Source organism: Camelus dromedarius, chromosome 17 (assembly GCF_036321535.1).
Source record: "Camelus dromedarius isolate mCamDro1 chromosome 17, mCamDro1.pat, whole genome shotgun sequence".
Classification (NCBI taxonomy): domain Eukaryota; kingdom Metazoa; phylum Chordata; class Mammalia; order Artiodactyla; family Camelidae; genus Camelus; species Camelus dromedarius.
In genome coordinates this window covers 43038432-43057898 of record NC_087452.1, presented here as the reverse complement: position 1 = coordinate 43057898, position 19467 = coordinate 43038432, and the positions used below count along the sequence as shown (strand labels likewise).

General features: G+C 45.9%; 1 protein-coding gene across 18 annotated transcripts in view; it reads left to right on the top strand.

The window, feature by feature from the left end:
- The window catches only part of ARPP21 (cAMP regulated phosphoprotein 21), a 151266-nt gene that overhangs the window by 79230 nt on the left and 52569 nt on the right, over positions 1–19467 (top strand). For 12 of the 18 annotated variants that reach the window (XM_031469884.2, XM_031469881.2, XM_031469883.2 and 9 more), the window contains 4 exons: positions 3654–3886; positions 10513–10746; positions 18189–18370; positions 19311–19406. In XM_031469884.2, the coding sequence (XP_031325744.2) occupies positions 3654–3886; positions 10513–10746; positions 18189–18370; positions 19311–19406 (745 nt within the window). The remainder of the gene's footprint in view (positions 1–3653; positions 3887–10512; positions 10747–18188; positions 18371–19310; positions 19407–19467) is intronic. The other 6 variants (XM_064496752.1, XM_031469888.2, XM_064496755.1 and 3 more) reach the window with 1 other exon arrangement.

Sequence of the window (19467 nt, the reverse complement as noted above, 5' to 3'; positions counted from 1 at the left end):
TAATATTTCCAACAATATTTTTTTCAAGCACAGATTTTATTTCTAAAGAAAAATAGGGGATTGTTTTCAATTATAATGAACTACTTAAATCAGGACCTGTGTGGCAGGTAGGGAATAGATTTTATATATATATACATACACACATATACATAGAAAATATATATGTAATTTTATACTATTGTATATAATAAAATATATAAAATTTTATACGAGGCTAGCGAGTGCCATGAAAGCAGAGGGACTATACCTGTTCTCATGTTACTTTATTAAATGTATCTCTAGCCTCCATTATAGGGCCAAGGATACACAGTGCTATATGTATGTATTATATGTATATTCATATACATATGCATTATATATATTCAATACCTAAATACCATGTTTTTAATATGCTACTGCTTTTATGAATATTAGGGTTCATGTGTAGGAAAGGCAAAACAAACTTCTTGATTGCTTAGAAGAAAGAAAATACCCCCAAAAGTAAATGGATTCTGTGCTCAGAGCATATCTTTCTGCTATAAATCTAGACTTTGGACCCTCATCATTGGAAAAGTTAGAGTAATTTCTTCTTCCTACACTTTGGCAAAAACAAAAAACAGGATCTGTTTTTTGAAATGTCCTTTACTTTCCTGGGTTGCACCACACATCTGATACCTTCCTCCTGTATCACTAGACAGGTAATTTTCAAGTATGAAACCTTGCATTTTACCCCCTGGAAAACTCAGAAGGCTTGGACTTCACTAGTTCTCCTGCGCTCAGACATCATGACCTGGTTTGTTTAGACCAATGTGGAAAAAATACGGGTTCTTGACCCCTAGCGGCCAGTTAGTTTTACATAGCCCCAAATCTCGTCCCTAGCCAGAGACTATCTACTCAGGTCAGCCATCCCAAATATGGACGCTGTAACCCACCAAGATCACCAAGCACAGACACTCAGGCATATAACTTAGCTCGAAGCCATCCGCACACTGATAAAAGCAATTCAAAGTGTACATCATGCCTAACTTGGTTTAAAAAGATACCATATTCAGACAGGAAGGAAAATAAAAGTTATCAGTTACGTTAATTAGCACAGAAACAGAACTTAGAATATGTGCTTTATTATGACTCGAGTCAAATTACATACAAGAGGGCTGACTCCTCCTGACGACCAGATATCTCAGTATCACTGTCGTGCTGATCAGTGTCTTCCCAGTTTCCAGTGGAAGGGGACCAGGACTGGGCTGAAGAGGGGTGGGAAGGCACTTATTTTTCTGTATTTTTCTATGATGCCTGTGATTCTACACCCAAAATGGTATAAAATTCAGTTCTGAACCTTACCTTGCCAATGTTAAGATGAATGATCAGTAGAGAGAGTCATAAAAGATACTTTTTTGGATAAATATCTGAGGGTCATAAATTAGAATTAGATGCATTATTTTGAATCTCATTAATGCTGACTCTCTACAGCAACAACTTAAATTCCATTTTTGTTAAATGCACAGATCTTGACTTGGAATGATGATTTGAGCCAGTGGAGTAGAGGCAGAAGAAGCTGAGGAAATCTTAGGTTGCCGTGTTGGCCGGAAGATGTGGCAGGAGTCTGGAGGAACTCCCCAGGGTTTAGGAAACAGCTCTACCAAGATGAAGAGCGCAAACTACCGCGCACTAAAATGCACCTAGGAACAGTGGTGGACATCTCCTTTGCAGAGAGGTTGGGCCACACTGGCACTTAGAGGAGGTCTGAGTTCCGCCTGTGGAGGTGCAGAGTTGATGAGGAGAGAGTGTGTGAAGCACAATTAGTGATGATCACCATCATGTGGGGCATTCCTTCCGGACGTACCTTGTGCTGAAGCTAAGGCCCACCTCAAGTCTTTTCCTATAATATTCTAAATGAGCTACAGGGGAGATTATTGTCACATCCCTGGCACATTCACAATTGCTAAATAATGATTTAGTCAGGCTTTGTCAAGGGTGGGTCAAGTGAATCAGAATTATGTGAGAAAAGAATGAAGTTGAATTTGAAGATTGAAAGGGAAACAGTCAGGAATAGAGCACCAAGCCCTTGAAAAGGCTGGTTTTTCTCCACCCGACTTCCTCTGGGTGCTTGAATTTCACAGGAGTTTAAGTCACCTGGCCATTGCTGAGTGTCTGATACTTGCTACTCACAAAATGGTCTTTCTCTAAATGGTCCTTGTTTCTATGGGCCACCATCCCTGAGGTGCTGAACACGGAGAGAATGTTTGTAAGAAAACCGTGAGGGAGGATAGCCAGGTACCGAGTGCCTCTTGTGAGTTTTCTGTTGCCTTCTCTCCCCTCACTTTATAGAGTTTTTATCACAGACTAGCTATTTCATTTTTATTATCTCTTGAATCCATTACCCTTCTTAAGTTTTCAGGGAAGAGAAGAAAAGAAAAGCTCAGTAAGTAAAGCTGAAGCAAAACCTGAAATTTTCTGTTTACTTTCTGTACAGTTTGGTTAGTGAGTGTTCCAGTCAGATCCACTTATTTCTAGCTCCCAACAACCCACAGCTGTCTTTAGAAGAATATAAATGTTAGTAAATCTACTGTTCACATCTGTGAGGGTTGGATCAAGATTTGTTTCCCATTGCACAATGATACAAAATTAGGGCTTAGATCTATTGCCCATGATTTTTGTCCCCTTTAGTTGTTTATAACCCATGAGAATCTTCGAATGGTTTGATGATCCATTATTTCCAGCGGCAGAAAAGGCTTTGAAAATATTTAGCGAAGTTACTCTTTAAACAGTTGGAAACCAATGAAAATGCAGATTTCATCCACTTTCTCTCTAAAATACATGCAATTTTGCACATGGCTTAGATGTACTCTGGAGTCTTCAAAATTCACTTCTGGCTATTGGACCTCTTCCAATCAGTTCCTTTTCTATTTGCATTTTGAAAAAATGTGTCGTTTCACCCATGGAGCTCTTTTGTGACTTCCGTTGACCTCCTTGGAAAGTTTCGTGTCAGTGTAGTGTCCACGCCGTTGTTGCTATCACGAGTTTCTCTATGTGAGAGTGATGAAAGGGCTCTTTCCTCTGCCCCTGAAGGTTAAAGTCACCGGGCAAAATTCGCACCATAGGTTAACAGAGGGATTTATAATTTCTGTGCTCTCTGCCAAGGCCTGAATGAATTCAGATCTAGATCTCATCAAGTTAGAAACTAAGTTAGCAAATGGCTTCTTTGGAACTGTGTGCATTTCCCCATGGTCCGCTTACTTAACAAGCTCAAGGGAAAAACAAAACTCTCCTTCCCTGGGAGTTGCTTCTAGGATCATCCAACATCATAATTACTTTTACACATTGACTCATTGTTGATGTGGGTCAGGAGAACTTATCCCCCTCTCTCCTTTCCACAAGAGAAGGTAGCAATTCTGTTTTGTATTTTTCTTGTTTGTCCTTCACTGGCAGAGGGGTCGTGTGACATTTCTAGGTTTGGTTTTCCTGTTTGTAACCTGAGTGTCACGTGATGTGTTCCCTGTCTGTACATCCATGAGGTGTCTGTGGCACTGTCTGCGAGACGGCAGGTGTCAGAGAGAGGGTTGACAAGGAGAGTCTGGTGTAGACGACTCTTACAAGAAAGGTCCCGCTCTCTGTCCACTCTGCTCACGGAATCTAACACTGTCCTGTGCGTCTTTCTGGCGGCTGTGCTCCAGGGGCAACAGAGACGGCTCAGGGAGGACGTCTGGGAGTCGGCAGAGCAGCTCGGAGAATGAACTCAAGTGGTCCGACCACCAGAGGGCCTGGAGCAGCACAGACTCCGACAGCTCCAACCGCAATCTCAAGCCTGCCATGACCAAGACGGCGAGCTTTGGGGGCATCACGGTGCTAACCAGAGGTGACAGTACGTCCAGCACCAGGAGCACCGGGAAGCTGTCCAAAGCAGGTAGTTAGTACTGAGTGGGTTTATGTGTCCTGTGATCGTTTCAGGATTCTACCCAAGCTGTAGAGGCACCTCTCTCTCTGACTTCCAGTTAACTAAAGACAATGATGTGACTTACGGGGAAAAGCTACCAAGTCAGAACGTGCAATTTAAGTAGCAATATGGGCCCCCGCTAGCTGTGTGCCAGGTCTAGTCATGCACCTCTCAAATCTTTAGCATCCTTACCTATAAAATGTAGGTGGTAATAGAATGCAGACTTGGCAGACTATTTAAAGTTTAAATGTGATCATTTATATAAAAATAGTTACCAAGGCACCTGCACAAGGCAACTATTTAACAAAGGTTAGCTGTTTTTTTTTTTCAATTTACTATGATGATTTATTCCTTTAAACCACGTTGTGAGATAATTATGATATTAATAGTTTCAGTTCTTGCTTTAGTACACTTCTTTTTTCCTCCGTAACAGAGGCACTGGGGATTGAACCCAGGACCTCAGGCACACCAAGCCTGTGTTCTCCCGCCAAGCTTGTGCTCCACCCGCAGCGTGCGCTTAGTATGATCCAGGGCAAGTTACTTAACCTGTTTGTTTCCTCATCTGAGAAAAGGGACCTATGCTTCAAGGTTATCCCAAAGGCTCAGAGTTAATATACACAAAGCAATTCGAATTACGCCTGCAAGTTACAAGCCCGCAGTAAACACTAGTTCTTGCTTATTTTTGTAATTTCTATTTGATGTTTTTGTCCCTGCTTTGCAGATAAGGAAAGTGAGCTTCAGAATGCTTTCAATTTTTCTAAGCAGCTAGGCGCATGCATCTTTTTTTTCCCCCCTGTTTTCTTCTGAATGAATAGTGATCTTTTGACGTAGGTAGTTAGGTTTGCATGGCCAGGCTTTGGGAAATGCATGAGGATGAGAGATCTAGGAGAACCATTAACTTGGAACAACTTGACGCTGACAGAAGTGTCAGCACGGTGAGGCCCCTGTGAACCCGCACAACCCCCCCGCCCAAGCCTGCCAGCATGAGCACTTGTCTCCCAGGAGCCCCTCACCATTATTTTCAAGGTATTTTCAAGTGGCCACGAATTAAAATATGAGAAAATCCCAGGAAGTTGACAGATGACAGTTCAGTAGCCCTCCGCAAACTTAAGTTCCTGACGTTAGCATGTACTCCCTTCTGGCTTGGGTTTGGCTTTGCCTCAGAGGTTTGGAGGCCCTGACTCTCTGCCTGGGTTGGGGTAGAGAGTTGTGATCCAGTGTTGTGCCCTGGGCGTCAGGATACACTGCTGGTGCGTTCGGTGTGTTCATGGCCTGGGTATGCAAGGACTGGGAGGCCAGGGCCCTGCGGGGAATGAAGAAAGGACACCACCACCCAGTGGTGAACAGGGGCTGCCCTCCATCATGAATACCTCCCCAACCAGGCTTCCCACCAGCGCTGGGGGAGACTCTGTGAGATCTCAGCTCATTATGCTGATGCCTTAACATAATTATGTTGTTGACAAGTGCTTCCTAAGAAATTATCTTGTGTTTTCCTACATAGGCAGAAAATTAATAGCATTTAGTCACAGCCACCACATATGTATATACATATATATATAACGTATGTGTGTATATATACATACATAATCGTGTGTGTGTGTATATATATTCTGCTTAGAAAGATTCAGGTGGGCTCACATATCCTTCTGTCATTTTTATTCACCAGCTGGTGAATTCTTGATTTCTCGGTCTAATTAATTGCTCTTATATCCCACTATTGCAGCAACTGAAGTCAAGAAACTCCACTGTGGTGCACTTGAGCTCTTGTAAACTAAGAAAGGTTAAATAGTTTTAAATCTCCTTCAAACGCAGAAACCGAGTACCTTAAATGGTGCACTTAAAAATTCCAGCACACCAAAAGAGCTCTTAAGATTTTTAAATTAATCCTCACTTTCCATGCACCAACCCCCAATCATTTCCAAAGCAAAGCTCTCTGGAAACATTTAAAATGCTTCGAGAATGCGAAAATGCCACGTTCTTTGAAGCATGATGAGAAATTGTAAGTGGTTCAGACATTTTTTTTCTTTTAATCTAAGTGTCTCTATTTGAAAGCTTGTCAAGGTACAGGAGTGGAAAGGAAAAAAAAAAAAAAGAAGCTCCAGATAGGGTGTCAAACAAAATTCCAGTTTCCAAGATGGTTTTGTGAAGCAGAGCTGTCAGTCTTGCTGTCACAGAGCTTCAGAACAGCACACGTTTCCCGGTTTCACCGCACTGTTCACGGTGGAGCTGCAAACTTTGCATGACCTTTTAGAAACTGAGTCTGGAGCTGTGACATTTAAGTTACTCTTCTCCACCCCCAAGTACATAGGTTGTAGTTTCAAACAGATAATAAGGAGACTTTTTCCAAGTGGGAAACATGTTTTCCTACATTTTGGGTAAAGTGTTACTAAAGTCGGAGTGGACGAGCACATCCTCCCGAGATCCGGGCTGTCCTTCCCTCAGTGCGCCCCCTGCACCAAGCACGGCAGCGGCCACCCATCAGAGCGCCAGCGCAGGCCTGTGGGTCGACGGTGTCATCACAGCCGCACGGGGAAGAGGACTTCAGTGGTGTCCACAGTGCAGCCTCGGCTGTTTCTCGCCAGTGACCCCCTGGTTGAGAAATAAGACTAGGACATCTGTTTCCACCCTGGCCACACCGTGTTGTTTCGCTCGTGTCCCTCCCTCTCGATGTCCAGAGCAGTGCTTCTCAGCTTTGCCTCAGGACCCCAGGAAGGATTTGGTAAAGTTCAAGTTGCTTGTCCACAAACCACGCTTGAGAAACCACTGCTCTGGAGAAACAAGACAGCCTTCTGTTTGGTTTTAACAGTGTTACCCGGCCGCTTGGCATCTTGTTTTCTGGGTGCAAGGGTCACCTTCCTGGTCCACACCCCAGAGGGTTTCTGGGGCCAGTGCACGACTCCTCCTCTTTCCACAGCCTCCTTTTCTAGTGTTCGTTGTCACCACTACACTAGCGCATCCAGGATATTCGCCCTCCTTGTCATTTCAGAAGCTTTAGGTTATGCTACTGAACTCTGACCCCTGGATCTGGAAACATTTTCTTGAATTCAGGAAAAAAAAATACTTCTGGCTTAGGGTCCTTATATAAGAAAAATTGCATCTGACCAGTTAAACAGGCAAGAAGACTTTACCCATAATCCAACAGAGGTCAAGACTGCTGCAGTCAGAAGTGGGAGACCAGACAGCCTGCTGACAGGAAGGCAGGCTCCCACAGAGACTGGCAGATAAGGGTGCTAACGTTTTTAATGATTATACTTCTAAGGGATGGCTCCCAAGTCCTTTAGAAAAGATCTTCCTTTGGGGTGAGGGGTGGGTACAGCTCAGTGGTAGAGCACATGCTTACCACGCCTGAGGTCCTGGGTTCCATCCCCAGTACTGCCATTTAAGAAAAAGAAAGAAAGAAGAAAGACCTTCGTAGGTACTACAACTAGTAAGTGGCCAAGAGAGGATTTGCATCTTAAAGGGAAAGAAATGTTGTAAGAAAAGGAAGGTTGCAGGGCCTATTGTCAGAAGAAACTTCCTAGAGTGTAGTTAGGCTGAGGGGAACTTTAAGGCCATCATCGTTTAGTCTGTGGCTTACTACAAACGAGGACATTGAGGTCTAAAGAAGTCACTTCCCATCTTGCTTTCCCTTATGATCTCTTTTCCAGTCTTTTCCTCCCATTTTCCCCCTTTCCTTTTTACTGTTTCTGTCTTGAGTGTTCACCTGCAGCTCTTACCCACCTGCTCTGATGTCTTCTCTCAGCACCTCCCACAAGCTGCCCCTCAGGGTCCAGCTTCAGTTCCTGAGCATCCTACTGTGAGGAGAATTGAATTTCTGTGCAGTGTCTCCTAGAACTTGGTCCCACCTGGTTCTTGCTGGAATGACTTTAGGGTAACCATCTGACCTGCAGGCTTGGAGTGTGGTCAGTGAAGTTGCTTTGTTGGGTGTGAACTCAGACTCCACCGCGTGCTAATTTGCACTTGGGAAATTTACTTAACGTCTCTGAGGGTCAGCTCTCATCTGCCAAATGAGGTTGCTGTGAAAAGTAGATTAGATAATTCATATAGAGCGATTAACCCAATGCTTGTCACACAGATGTACTGTTTAAATATTTGTCACTATTATCATTAAGTCCCTGGAAAAAGGAAACCCAAAACACTTGAACTCTTAGCACTCCAAGTGGTAAAGTTCTCAAATATTAACTTTTTAAATATGTGAGCACTTCTAATCCTGTGGCTTTTATCACCATCGCTGATATCCATTTTTTATTAAGAATTTCAGTAATTCATACTGCTTTACCCAACTCTAGGTGACCTGATGCTTATAAGCTGGTCAAAGCTGGTTAGATGCCAGACAGAAAGGCTGGTTACTAAACAAGGCTGCCTGGTGACTGCTGTGCCCTCCAAGGAGGTCTGCCTCCTTTGCAAGTGTTCGGAGTTTAAGCCAAATTTACTTTTCCTTCCTTCCTTCTTTTAACCTATGGCATCAAATCATTTACATTGTCTTCTCCTTGTTCTGTTGAAGCTGCTGCTTTTTCTCAGCCCATAGAAGGAGATGATACTGCCAATCGGGTGAATGGCCATCTTCCAAAAGCCAAAATGAGGTCATTTTTTGGATTTTATTGAGGCACATCAGTCTGTGGGCATCCGTCCCCGCCACCAACACAGACGCCCAGGCCAGCGCTAGCTCAGCCCTCCAGCCAGAGTGAGGAGCTGCCTTCTTAGTCCAAAGTCTTCCTCACCATCCAGCCCCTCAGCCTGGACATGGGCTGAGTCAACTGCGCATGACCGTCAACATCTAGAGGCAGGAAGTTTTATTGTATTTACTGTCATTGCTGTTGTGATCGACTGCACTAGCGTCAAAGTCGGGCTGTAGCATCAAATCATATGCCGAAGTCCACAAACGCCTGGCATAGTTTGCACTGGGGCTGTGACTTCCAGGTCAGACCTGTCAGCCATGTAGTCTCAAAACTACTCTTAGCATTTTCGAATTTCCTTTTAGATCCTTTACTTTTCTCCTCATACATTATTCAGAGCCTCATCACCACTAGTTAGATGGAGCGTCCAGAATTAACCTGAAACTTCATCATTAGTAATAATCAAGTCACAGAAAAAGCCAGGAAGACTCCTCCCCGAGACCGCTGTGGCAGTCCCTGGTATGTGCACACGCGTGCTTTCAGGAGGCAGTGCTGGGTCGCGGTTAAATCTGGATCAGTCTGCCTGGTGCACGTGCCAGCCCTGTCCTCGCCTGGCTCAGTGAGTCGGCTTGTGTCACCTGCCTTCTGTCTGCTTCAGTTTCCCCATCTCTATAGGCAGTCATAATTCTTACCATTACAGCGTTTACCCAGGTGCTCACACATCCTACGTGTTCAGTAACTATCACTGCCCTCTTCCTCCAAACTGACCACACTCTCCAGTGGCCCCTCTTCTCTGCAATCGCATGTGTCTTCCTCTCACTTATTTTAAAAGGTCTCCAGTTTCATTTAAGAACATATTTTAGAATCTTCAGAACAATGTTAGCTATTCCTTATATATGTTAACCTTTAATGACACAGAATAATGCATTTTTAATGACACAAATCAGTAGTGTGGGCTAAAAGCTTGTAACATTTCTTATTCTCTATTCTTGCAACCTATGATAATCATTCAGCCCATCTGTTAGTCTGAATTCAGAGACCCAGATATTTTGCTTGGTGCATTTTCTCTCTGATGCTCTGCTTAGTATTCAGGGCTCAGAACAGCCATGGTCACGGGTGTAGAGCTGCTTGGCTCCGGTTGCAGCGAAGGCAAGGGATGTAGCCAGTGCTTTTTGTTTTTTGTTTTTGGTTCACATTGGAGGGAGAGGGAGATGATTGGTGCTGGGTTCCATCTTGGAGGCTGCTGCACACTGACCCAGTTGCCTACATGTTTGAGAAATCCGCAGTCCACAAATCTCTCCATGATTTTACTCTTCCGTGTCATCTGAAGGATGCTCGATCATTATCATGAAGGCCAAGCCCTCCTTGGTTCATCTCTTGGTCATATTAATAAGATTCTGTGTATATGTGAAACGCAGTAAGATTGTAGTCACTTCCAGGAGGAATGAGCCAGTGAGCTATTCTGTTTACGTAGAAGGGAAGAGATGGTTTCTGACCACAACCCTTCAAAATTCAGCTTTATGGATGGTGGAGAAACAGGACTTTAGAACCATCTGCCTGACCATAGGACTCCTCCTTAAACTGCAGGCCCCCTAGCCTCCAGCCCAGTCCTTTTGTTCTCCTAACTCCAGCTCCCTGGGACATTCCCATGGCCTCAGTTACTCAGGGAGACAGGCGGTTTCAGGCACTGGAGTTCCCAGCTTTAAGGCACCACTTATTTACCAGCTTATCACCCTAATGGCACGTGAGAAGCCGGGAAGAGAGACGGCTCCTTCTTCCTCTGTCTTCCCGAGAATTTGACACATCTGAAAAAGATGCAGCAAATACTTCAATAAAATGCGGACCCCAGATAGGGGAGGGACATTAGTTAATGTGATCCCGCAGTGCTCACCTCAGATTCACAGCGATGGACTGTTTGCAGTCAGCCGTGGTTCCTCCCCTCGTCCATGTTGAATGATCTACTGATCTGTGTCTCTGCCGCAGGTTCTGAATCTTCCAGCAGTGCGGGCTCCTCGGGCTCCCTGTCTCGCACCCACCCACCTCTGCAGAGCACACCACTAGCCTCGGGCGTGGCAGCCAGTTCCCCCGGCTCTGTGAGCTACCCGGAGAATGGAATGGGGGGCCAGGTGGCTCCCAGCAGCACGAGCTACATCCTCCTTCCACTCGAAGCGGCAACAGGCATCCCGCCCGGAAGCATCCTTCTCAACCCGCACACAGGTCAGCTTGCGGCCTCTGCTTTGGCAGAGGACAGGTCAGGGGTTCGTCCTTGCATTTGAGCTTATACATTTGCCAGCAAGTGTTCTGGAAAATTCCTGACAGGAGAGTTTGGTGCATGAACTGTTGTGTACGGTCTTGATTCAGGAAGAGCAGATCTATAGAGAGCTGGAATCTTTATATTGATCTTGATATACGGATATAAATCCAGATGCTCCCCACAGATACCCACTTGTCTCTCTGTCCTCTCTTCCCTGACCATGGTGTGTCTTGTGTATTCCCAGGAGCTAAGATCAGAAACTGTGGAGTGATGAACAGGGATGTACCAATAGAAATTTTATGTTTCTTTGACTAAATCCTTGGTTAGCTTGGTGTTTTGTGTCAAATATGTTTTTGCATCCAAGATATTTCAGGAACTTGAGACATCAGCTGCAGCACATGGCAGATTCTTAACTCTAGAAATTGTCTTCCCACCTCAGAACCCCACTCAGCTCCCACTGGGAAGTAGGGAATAGCAGGGGCAGAGAGGGTGCAGGGAACGACTTCTTATGGATGTTAGGGATTTCAGGATTAGACTGGTTTGGGCAGGGTTTGGAGAACTGGTAACTCCATGATGATGGTTTCCTTCATGAGGAGTGGCCATTGTTTTCCTTATTTGTAAGTTTCTCTAGCGGTGAGCCAGCTTCCACACTGAGTCAAAGGACCCAGAGCATGGAGCAAACGGACTGATGCACACCTGCTTCGTGGGGAAACTTCTCAAGCAGAGGCGATTCTGCCCACACCCCCAAGGCCATCTGGCAATATCTGCAGATATTTTGATCTTCATGACCTAGGGGGGAGGGGGCTGCCACTGGTCTATGGAGGTAGAGGCCAGAGAGGCTACTAAACATCTTGAAACGCACAGGACAGCCCGTCACAGCAGAGCATCCAGCCCGTGACGTCGGCAGTGCCGGGCTGGGAACCTCGGGTTAGAAGGTGACATTGACCAGCCACTTCTCTACACACCTTTCTAAGTGACTGAAGCCAAAAATGAGTTTTCTCAAAATATATCTGCGGTTTGGTTTAGCTTATTCCAGAGTGTTTGCTTGCTTAGCTAAACTTAAAGATGCGAAACTGGATGAGAATCTTGTAAAAGTGATCTGACCTCCGTCTTCTCGCGTAGCCGGGGCTCCCTAGTGATTAGGAAAATCAGAGACGCGTGAGGATGGTAGTCAAATAGTTACTTGACTAATTGCCACAATTTCATGAAAACATCAGGCACATTCTCAAGTCACAGTATTTGATTGAGATGTTTTGAAAATGCCAGAAGCTTGAGGGAAAAGAAGGCATAATTATTTTATTGAAAACCATTTGAAAGCTCTCAGATATTTCTAAGGAGAATATTAGACCGCTTTTATTTTTATTTGGGTCATTGTAAGCACCATAAAGGAGACTAAAAGAAAACTAGGATCCTATTCATTACCTCTGGGCGCCAATCAAAGTATGATCTGACTCTGTTGGCTTGAATTCCTTCACTTCTAATTGAGACGGGCTTGTAGACAGCAGGACATGCTAAGCATTAGTTTGGAGTGGTGTGTTTTACGCAGAATTGCAAAGTGTTTCAAAACAGCTCAAGAGTATTTTTTAGGCTAGAAGGCAGGGATGTGATTTGTAATGACTGCGTGGATATGCATGTGTATGTGTATATTATCTGTAGTCTTGTTTACAGAAAAAGAAAGAAAGTGCTTCCTCATGCCAAGTCTCAATTCTTATTCACTGGATTGAGTAATTTAGAGCTGTAGCAAAATATCTCCTTTGCAAAAGGATCCTAACTAAGGAAGAGCATCTAATAATACTGGTAAACAGCATCTCCAGATACACGTCTCTGATTTGGCAAATGCTAGACATTAAACTCTCCCTAGACCAGGAGGACAGTGTATTCATACGTTGTGCACCATGATTGACTTGTGGGACGTAAGGTGCATCATGGTGTTTCCTCTCTTCCAGAATGTGTTTATTTCTGTAACCTGGAAATGTGCACGTGTATGGGTACCTGTGTACACACATATCACATATTACATACATATCTGTGTATGTGTGCATGTCTGTCTGTCCAGCTGTCTAATCTCTCGTATGACTCTTGAAACCAGAAATTTGCCTCCTTTGGGTTGGAACTCATCTTTCTCAGGCGTTGCTGTGCAGCCCTGGAATCCACACCTCTCACGCTTTCCTAAATACCCTTCTGCCAAATACGTGGTGGCGATGCTTCGGTATTAGAATCCAAGAGTATGAGACTACTTTGCTTCTTGTGTGAATTGCCCTTGGAGCCATGTCCTTGTTAGCAGCACACCTGTGAGTTCCTTGTGGGGACGGGTCATTCTGGGCTCTAGTTTTTGCTTCCCTAGAGTGGACCACGAAGTAGCCTTAGGCACTGTGCTCAGACACAGGTCCTCAGTAATTACATAGTATTGAAACACTGTCTCCTATTCACCATGTATGTTGCTCTGGGTAGTAGAACGGTTCTTCATCTAGTGTCATGTATTTGAGAATGTGGCTCATGTGTAAAACTGTGATTGATAAGATATCTGTCTTAAGCAGGAATAAGACAAGCAATAATTTGAAATACTAAGGTGCCTGCCAGTCGTTTGTCTCCTAAATGAAACAAAAGTGAAACTCCTTTGTCAGCACGATTGCCCGGGCTCTCCCTGGGCACTGACTCTGGCACACTGGAACCAACCCCACTCACGTACCCACACACCGTCTTGCAGTTCCCCAGGGAGACCGCAACTTTTCATTTCATCTGGCTTTATACTCAGCTCCCGCGGGTCCATTTCTAGCTCAGGACCTGCGTCTGGCTGTTCTTCCTTGGCTCTCCAGGCATCTGGGTGAGGGAGTCGCTGCAGAGGCTTTCTCAGCGTTATCCCTGGACCACACCTTCATCCTTGCAAGCCAAGCTTGGCTTTGACTCTTGAGCTTGATCTTCCTCCAGCTGTCTTGGACTCAGCCTCCTTTTGGAAATTTTTAGCTGAAAGCTCGTCTTCGGCTATTTTCTTGTAACTCAGTGCTGTCCCGAGATGCCAACAGGCATCAGCACCCCTCAGGCGCTCGCCAGTGCCCCTGTGTGTTGTTTTGCCATTTTGCTTTGCCTTCCTCTGCTCCAAGTTCATGAACATGAGATGCGGGAACACGCCATCGGCAGGGACTTGACCTGGGGCCACCCTTCAGGGCTGCTCTCTTTCTGATACTCACTCTACTTTTTGCTTTTCACAGGACTTCTAGAATCAGTTTATCCTAACTGCTTCCACCTTTTGCTTAAATGCACCGTGAAGTTTTTGTGTGCTGTCTATAAACATATCTTTTCAAGAACTGAATTAATCTTTGCTTATCCATAATCATCAGTTTTCTTCTAATTGGATTGCTCGCCTTCCAAGGATGAGGAAAGGAGAATACTTCTCTCATCATCCCCTCTCTTTTTAAATAAATGCCCTTCTGCCAGGTACATGGGAGCCATGCTTTGATGTTGGAAACCAAGAGCATGTGATCACTTTGCATCTAGCATGAACTGCCTTGGGTTCATTTCCTTGTTTCCATCACATTTATAAGCTCTTTGGGAGAAGAGGTCATACTTGAGGTTTTTTGTTTCTCTTTTGCATCCCTGGAATGGGTAACAGAGTCTTAGTCACTGAGCATGGGCTCTTTCAGTGCAGATTAGTAACATAATATCTGCTGCACGTTACACACGTCGCTGTGGATAGTGGAGACATTTTTCACTTACTGTCGCATATTTGAGAGGAACAAGCGGTCTGCATGCAGTCCTTTTCTCTGCCCTGGCTCCGTTCTTGGCCCCCTGGCTTAGCTCTGTCGCCGCCCTCTCCCAGCCTGTGCCAGCACCCATGCGGGACTCACTTCTGCCCTTCTGACTTGAAAACCTCTGCTAAGTCCAAGAGTCCTAGAGCCAGCGAGCCTTTCTCATTTGGTTTCCAGCTGCTGTCATTCAGACTAATTGCCTGTGTTCAGTCGTAATTGCATCTGGATTGGTAGACGAGGTAGAACACAAAAGAGGCGATCATTGCCTGACTTGAAAACCAATAGTCACCTGTCCCGGCCCTCTTAGGAAATTGTTTTGTTGGGTTTTTTTTCCCCCTCTTCCCTGGCATCCATCTGACTTCTTTCATTTTCCTCACTTCTCCCCATTGTGCATTGGTGAGCATAAAATCAACGTTTTATACTCTCTTCTCTTTCCAGAAGAACCTACCACCTGTCTCTACCCCTGGTGCATCCTTAGTGCTTTTCACATGCGGTTTTTCAGACACATTTCTTTCTTCTGGTCCACGGCACATTAATAATATTTTAAATGGAGGAGCTGAGACTTCTCAAAAATGACATCGGAATATTTTGCAGTTACGTTTTCACCATGAGTGTGATCAGTTTTTCACCCCTCCCCCTAGTTCTCACTGGGGTAAATCAAAAGTCATAGAAGATTCTTTTCTTTTCTTTTCCATCTGTGTGTGTGTGTCTGTAAGCACAGAGTGAGACTGATTTTGAAATTATTTCATATGAGGTTGCTGTGGTAATTTTTTTAAATGTTAGGTTAAAATTTTCCTCTTACCTTTATAAGATATGGAAAAGGAGAGGGGAACAAAGATTGAAAACACCAAATGGGCTAATAGATTTTTGAAACCTGAGCTATTTTTTCATGCTTTCCCATATTGCTGGGGTTTGCAGGGAAAAAAAAAGAGTTGCATATTTTAAATTCAAAAGTTACTTTTACAAAAAGAAAAATAATTTAAAACAATAAAATGTAGCTACAATTCAATGATAGTGATAGGAAAACAAATGCCTATGAAGAACATCTTTTTTAAACCTAAATTTAACCATTGTTCTGTGAAGATAATTTGGGCACATCGGCTTTTCCATCACAGCACATCGTGATTAGTTGTAAAACTGCGGTTAGGACTTCCTTGCTTCTGGCAGGTATGTTCATGCATATGCAGCACCTGCGGTTTCTTGTTGCTTACACACACACACACACACACACACACACACACACACACACACACACAACACATAACACATAAATATATGGGCTGAGAATTGGGGGAATGCTAAGCATTCATATCAGTTCCTCATTGAGCTGAAAACAAGTCCGTTGCTCATTACATATGAGCGTTTTCCTGGCAGCCTCTGCATGTGCCTCCCGGGCCCATCCCAGTTTACTTCCGGAATGTAATTTATAGAGTACAGAGGTGAAGTGCGCACACGGGGCGCGTGGCCTTGGTAAACGCTTGTGTGTGACACCCATGTAAGCGCCACCGAAATGAGACCCAGATCCTGTCTGTTCTCCCAGTAGGTTCCCTTGTGCCTCACCCGAGGTACCAGTCTTCTGACGTCCACTGCCCTTGGGAAGTTTCGCCTGATCTTGAATGGAGCAGAAATGGCATCATGAGGTAGCTAGACTTTGGGGACTGGTTGCTCTCTCTGAGCACACATTCACTGATTGACTCTGTTCCTTAATTTTTTTTAATTTCATTTTTGGTTGAGGGGGCAGGTAATTAGGTTTGTTTGTTTTTTGGAGGAGGTACTGGGGATTGAACCCAGGACCTCGTGCCTGCTAAGTGTGCGCTCTACCACTTGAGCTACACCCTTCCCCCGGGCTGGTTGACTCAGTTCCCATTTCCGTAACAGTCTGTTTTTGTGGTTGAATACCGGACTTTTTCTTTTTTTCACTAGAATATTGTTTGCTTTGGGTCAGTTTCTCTGTTTTCCCTCTCCGTCTGTTCCTGTCCGTTGCTAGTTTTCCTGGCACACCTGGGGGCCCGGGGTCGTCCTTCACGTGGATTATTACGGAGTGAGGCTGACTGCCCAGCCGTCACATGCGCGTGCGCTTCCCCTGGGTGAGGGGCTTCACGCAGCCCTGCAGACCAGAACGGTGCAAGGAGAGGCTTTAGAAGTCAGGGCTTGGGAGGAACCCAGCAAGCTACTCTGCCACCTCCTTGATGCCCAGAGGAGGAAGACACCCCCCCCCCACTTTCGGGGAGGCCTGCTCCTGCCAGGCCTGTGCCCAGGTTCCTGGAGACTATTCCATGCCTTCAGCTTAGGAACCAGCATTCCTACCACGCCCCTTCCCAGTGGGCTGTGGGGTTATGGAAAAGGGAAGAAAGGACTCATAAACAGTCCACAAGCCCTTTGCCCATCTTCCCCTCCGTGTTCTGGTTCTTCCTTTTCTACCAACCCTGGTGGTGATTCCACCTTAAAACGCAGCATCGACCTCTCTTGACTTCTCATGTGTTGGTTGATAATTTTCAGTGATGGTTGGATTTTGTTGGTGGTACCATGTTGTACCAGGTACTTACTATGCAGACTTGCATAATTCACTTATGGTGTTTGGTGTGCTGGGAGGTGAAGGGACCAGGGTCATTCCCTGGCCATCCGCCTCACTGTTTAGCACACTTCTGATCAAGTCACTTGGGCTCTCTGAGCCCTGTCTTGTCTCTAACATGGACTGAGATTGCGCATCTGTGGGGAACTCGGAAGAGCAGCCACAGGTGTCAGGTGCCTGTTGCCGCGCCCATCACACTGGAAGCCTGTTTGTTCTCCCTTACCTGCCTTTCCCTCCTCTTCTCCTCTCTTTCATTTGCTGCCTTTTACCCTCCTCCTTTCAGCTTCTTATTCCTGTAACTTTTCCTGGTGGTCCTTTGTTTCCTCTTCTGAAATATGGGGAGATGGTACCTTCCTTCCTCACGATGGCTGATGGGGTCCCCGTGATACCATTTGGTAAATCAGGAAACACTCCTGCAATGGTAGGACCAGTAAGAGTGAACCATGCCATGACTTCAGGAGGCAAGATAAGGTCTAGTTGCTTGGCCATGATGAGACGGTTCTGTGCCAGGCTTGGTAGGCGTCACCTTCAGAATCTCAGGCGCCTTCCCTGTGTACCCCTGCTTGTCTGTTTGGAGAAGTGTGTGGGTAGATGTGGTCTAATTTTGCTGTTTATGTATCTGTGGAGCTGATCATGACTCTGAGTGGGTGACAAGGCCAGTGGAAGCAAAACAGATGCATTGGTATATAGTGAGTAAGTGAATGTGGCTGGAATAGTGTAAATGGAAAACAGCCCTTACCTATCAGTGGACTCTATGCCACTGAGGCTGTGAGGTTCCGAGCAGCCAAACACACGGCTCGGTGAAGGTGGCTTCTCCACAGGCCTCCTTTACTGCTGGCCACTGGACATGGATCCACTTAGCTTTAGCAGATCGCCCTGAAGCTGGTGGGCTTACTTGCTGCTTCGTCAATTGCAATGGGCTTACATGGGTATCTCGCCTAACTAGCTGAGTCATAGACACCCCTGGGTCAGGGTTCTGGTGTCCAGGATTTCCACCGCCCCGCCCCTCTCCCTTAGGTTCTTTTCTGAGCACCTATAAAGTAGAGCGCGAGAAGTTTACCTCAACCGAGGTCTGATTCCTTTGCAGGCCAGCCCTTTGTGAATCCTGATGGAACCCCCGCCATCTACAACCCCCCCAGCAGCCAGCAGCCCCTGCGGAGCGCGGTGGTGGGCCAGTCCCAGCAGCAGCCGCAGCAGCAGCCCTCTCCACAGCCCCAGCAGCAGGTCCAGCCACCCCAGCCGCAGATGGCAGGCCCGCTGGTCACTCAGGTGAGGGCTGGAGGGAAGACGGGCGGGGAAGCGGCGGGGACGAAGGCCACACCAGCCTCGGAGCAGTGGTGCCTCGGGAAGAGGGGTATTCTCCATCGATGCCACCCCAACCCACTCAACCTAACCCACCTAGAGTCCTGGATTGCAGGTTGGCAGGACTTCATTTCAAGTTTAGGGAGAAATAAGTGCCCCAACCAGTGACTTCCATGGCGAGGCATGGTCCTTGGGACAGTGAATGACACATTTTTTCCTTAGATCTGGAAAGATCTTTTGTGTGTGTGTCAAGGAGCCTGTCTTAGGGACCAAAGTCAGCCCCATCCAGGCCATTGTTACCACCTCGCTCACCCATTCCCAACGCAGACCAGCACTCGTGTCTGCAAAGAGCCAGTGTTGGTGCTTCAACAATGGGAAGACTAGAAACCAGCTTGCTCCGAGGTGGCCTGGCTGTTCTTTCAGCAGTTAGAGAGACAGAGCTGTCCTTTTCTAGGGTGACAGGTGGGAATGTCCCCAGAAATCTGAAGTGTTCAAGGTAGGTTGCCAGGGTGGACCTAATCTTTTTGTTTTTTTATTACTTCTTAGTCCTTGGACAATACTTTTAGACCCAGGAGATCTAACTAACAACAAAACATGAAAAGTGTCGCGATAACTTCTCTTTTTATTGAGTGCAAGATTCTTTAAAGTCGATAGTGTGTTAGAATGTTTGCAAGTTTCAGCATATGATTTCATATCTGGGCCACAAGCCTCCCTCAGGCTGGCTGGTGCCGGTCTGCCTGGCTTTTGGCTTCCCGTTGGTGGCTGGTTCTCCACTCCGGAGGGCGTTGAGGCAGGAGGACCTGTGAAGGGTGGTGGTATGTTTCAGATGCCATTGCCTTCCTGTGGGATTTCAGCCCCCACTGCTTCCCTGTTACCTGATCAGTTTTTTTCCCTCCTGTCTGTCCAGGGGCTGCAGGCTTCCCCACAGTCAGTGCCATTTCCAGCTGTCTCTTTCCCTCCCCAGCATCTCCTGCCCATGTCTCCGACGCCGCAGTTCCCCATGGTACTGTATCAAGTGTGAATGGCTTTTCTCCTCGTTTTACTAGCTTCCTGTGCAGGGCTGG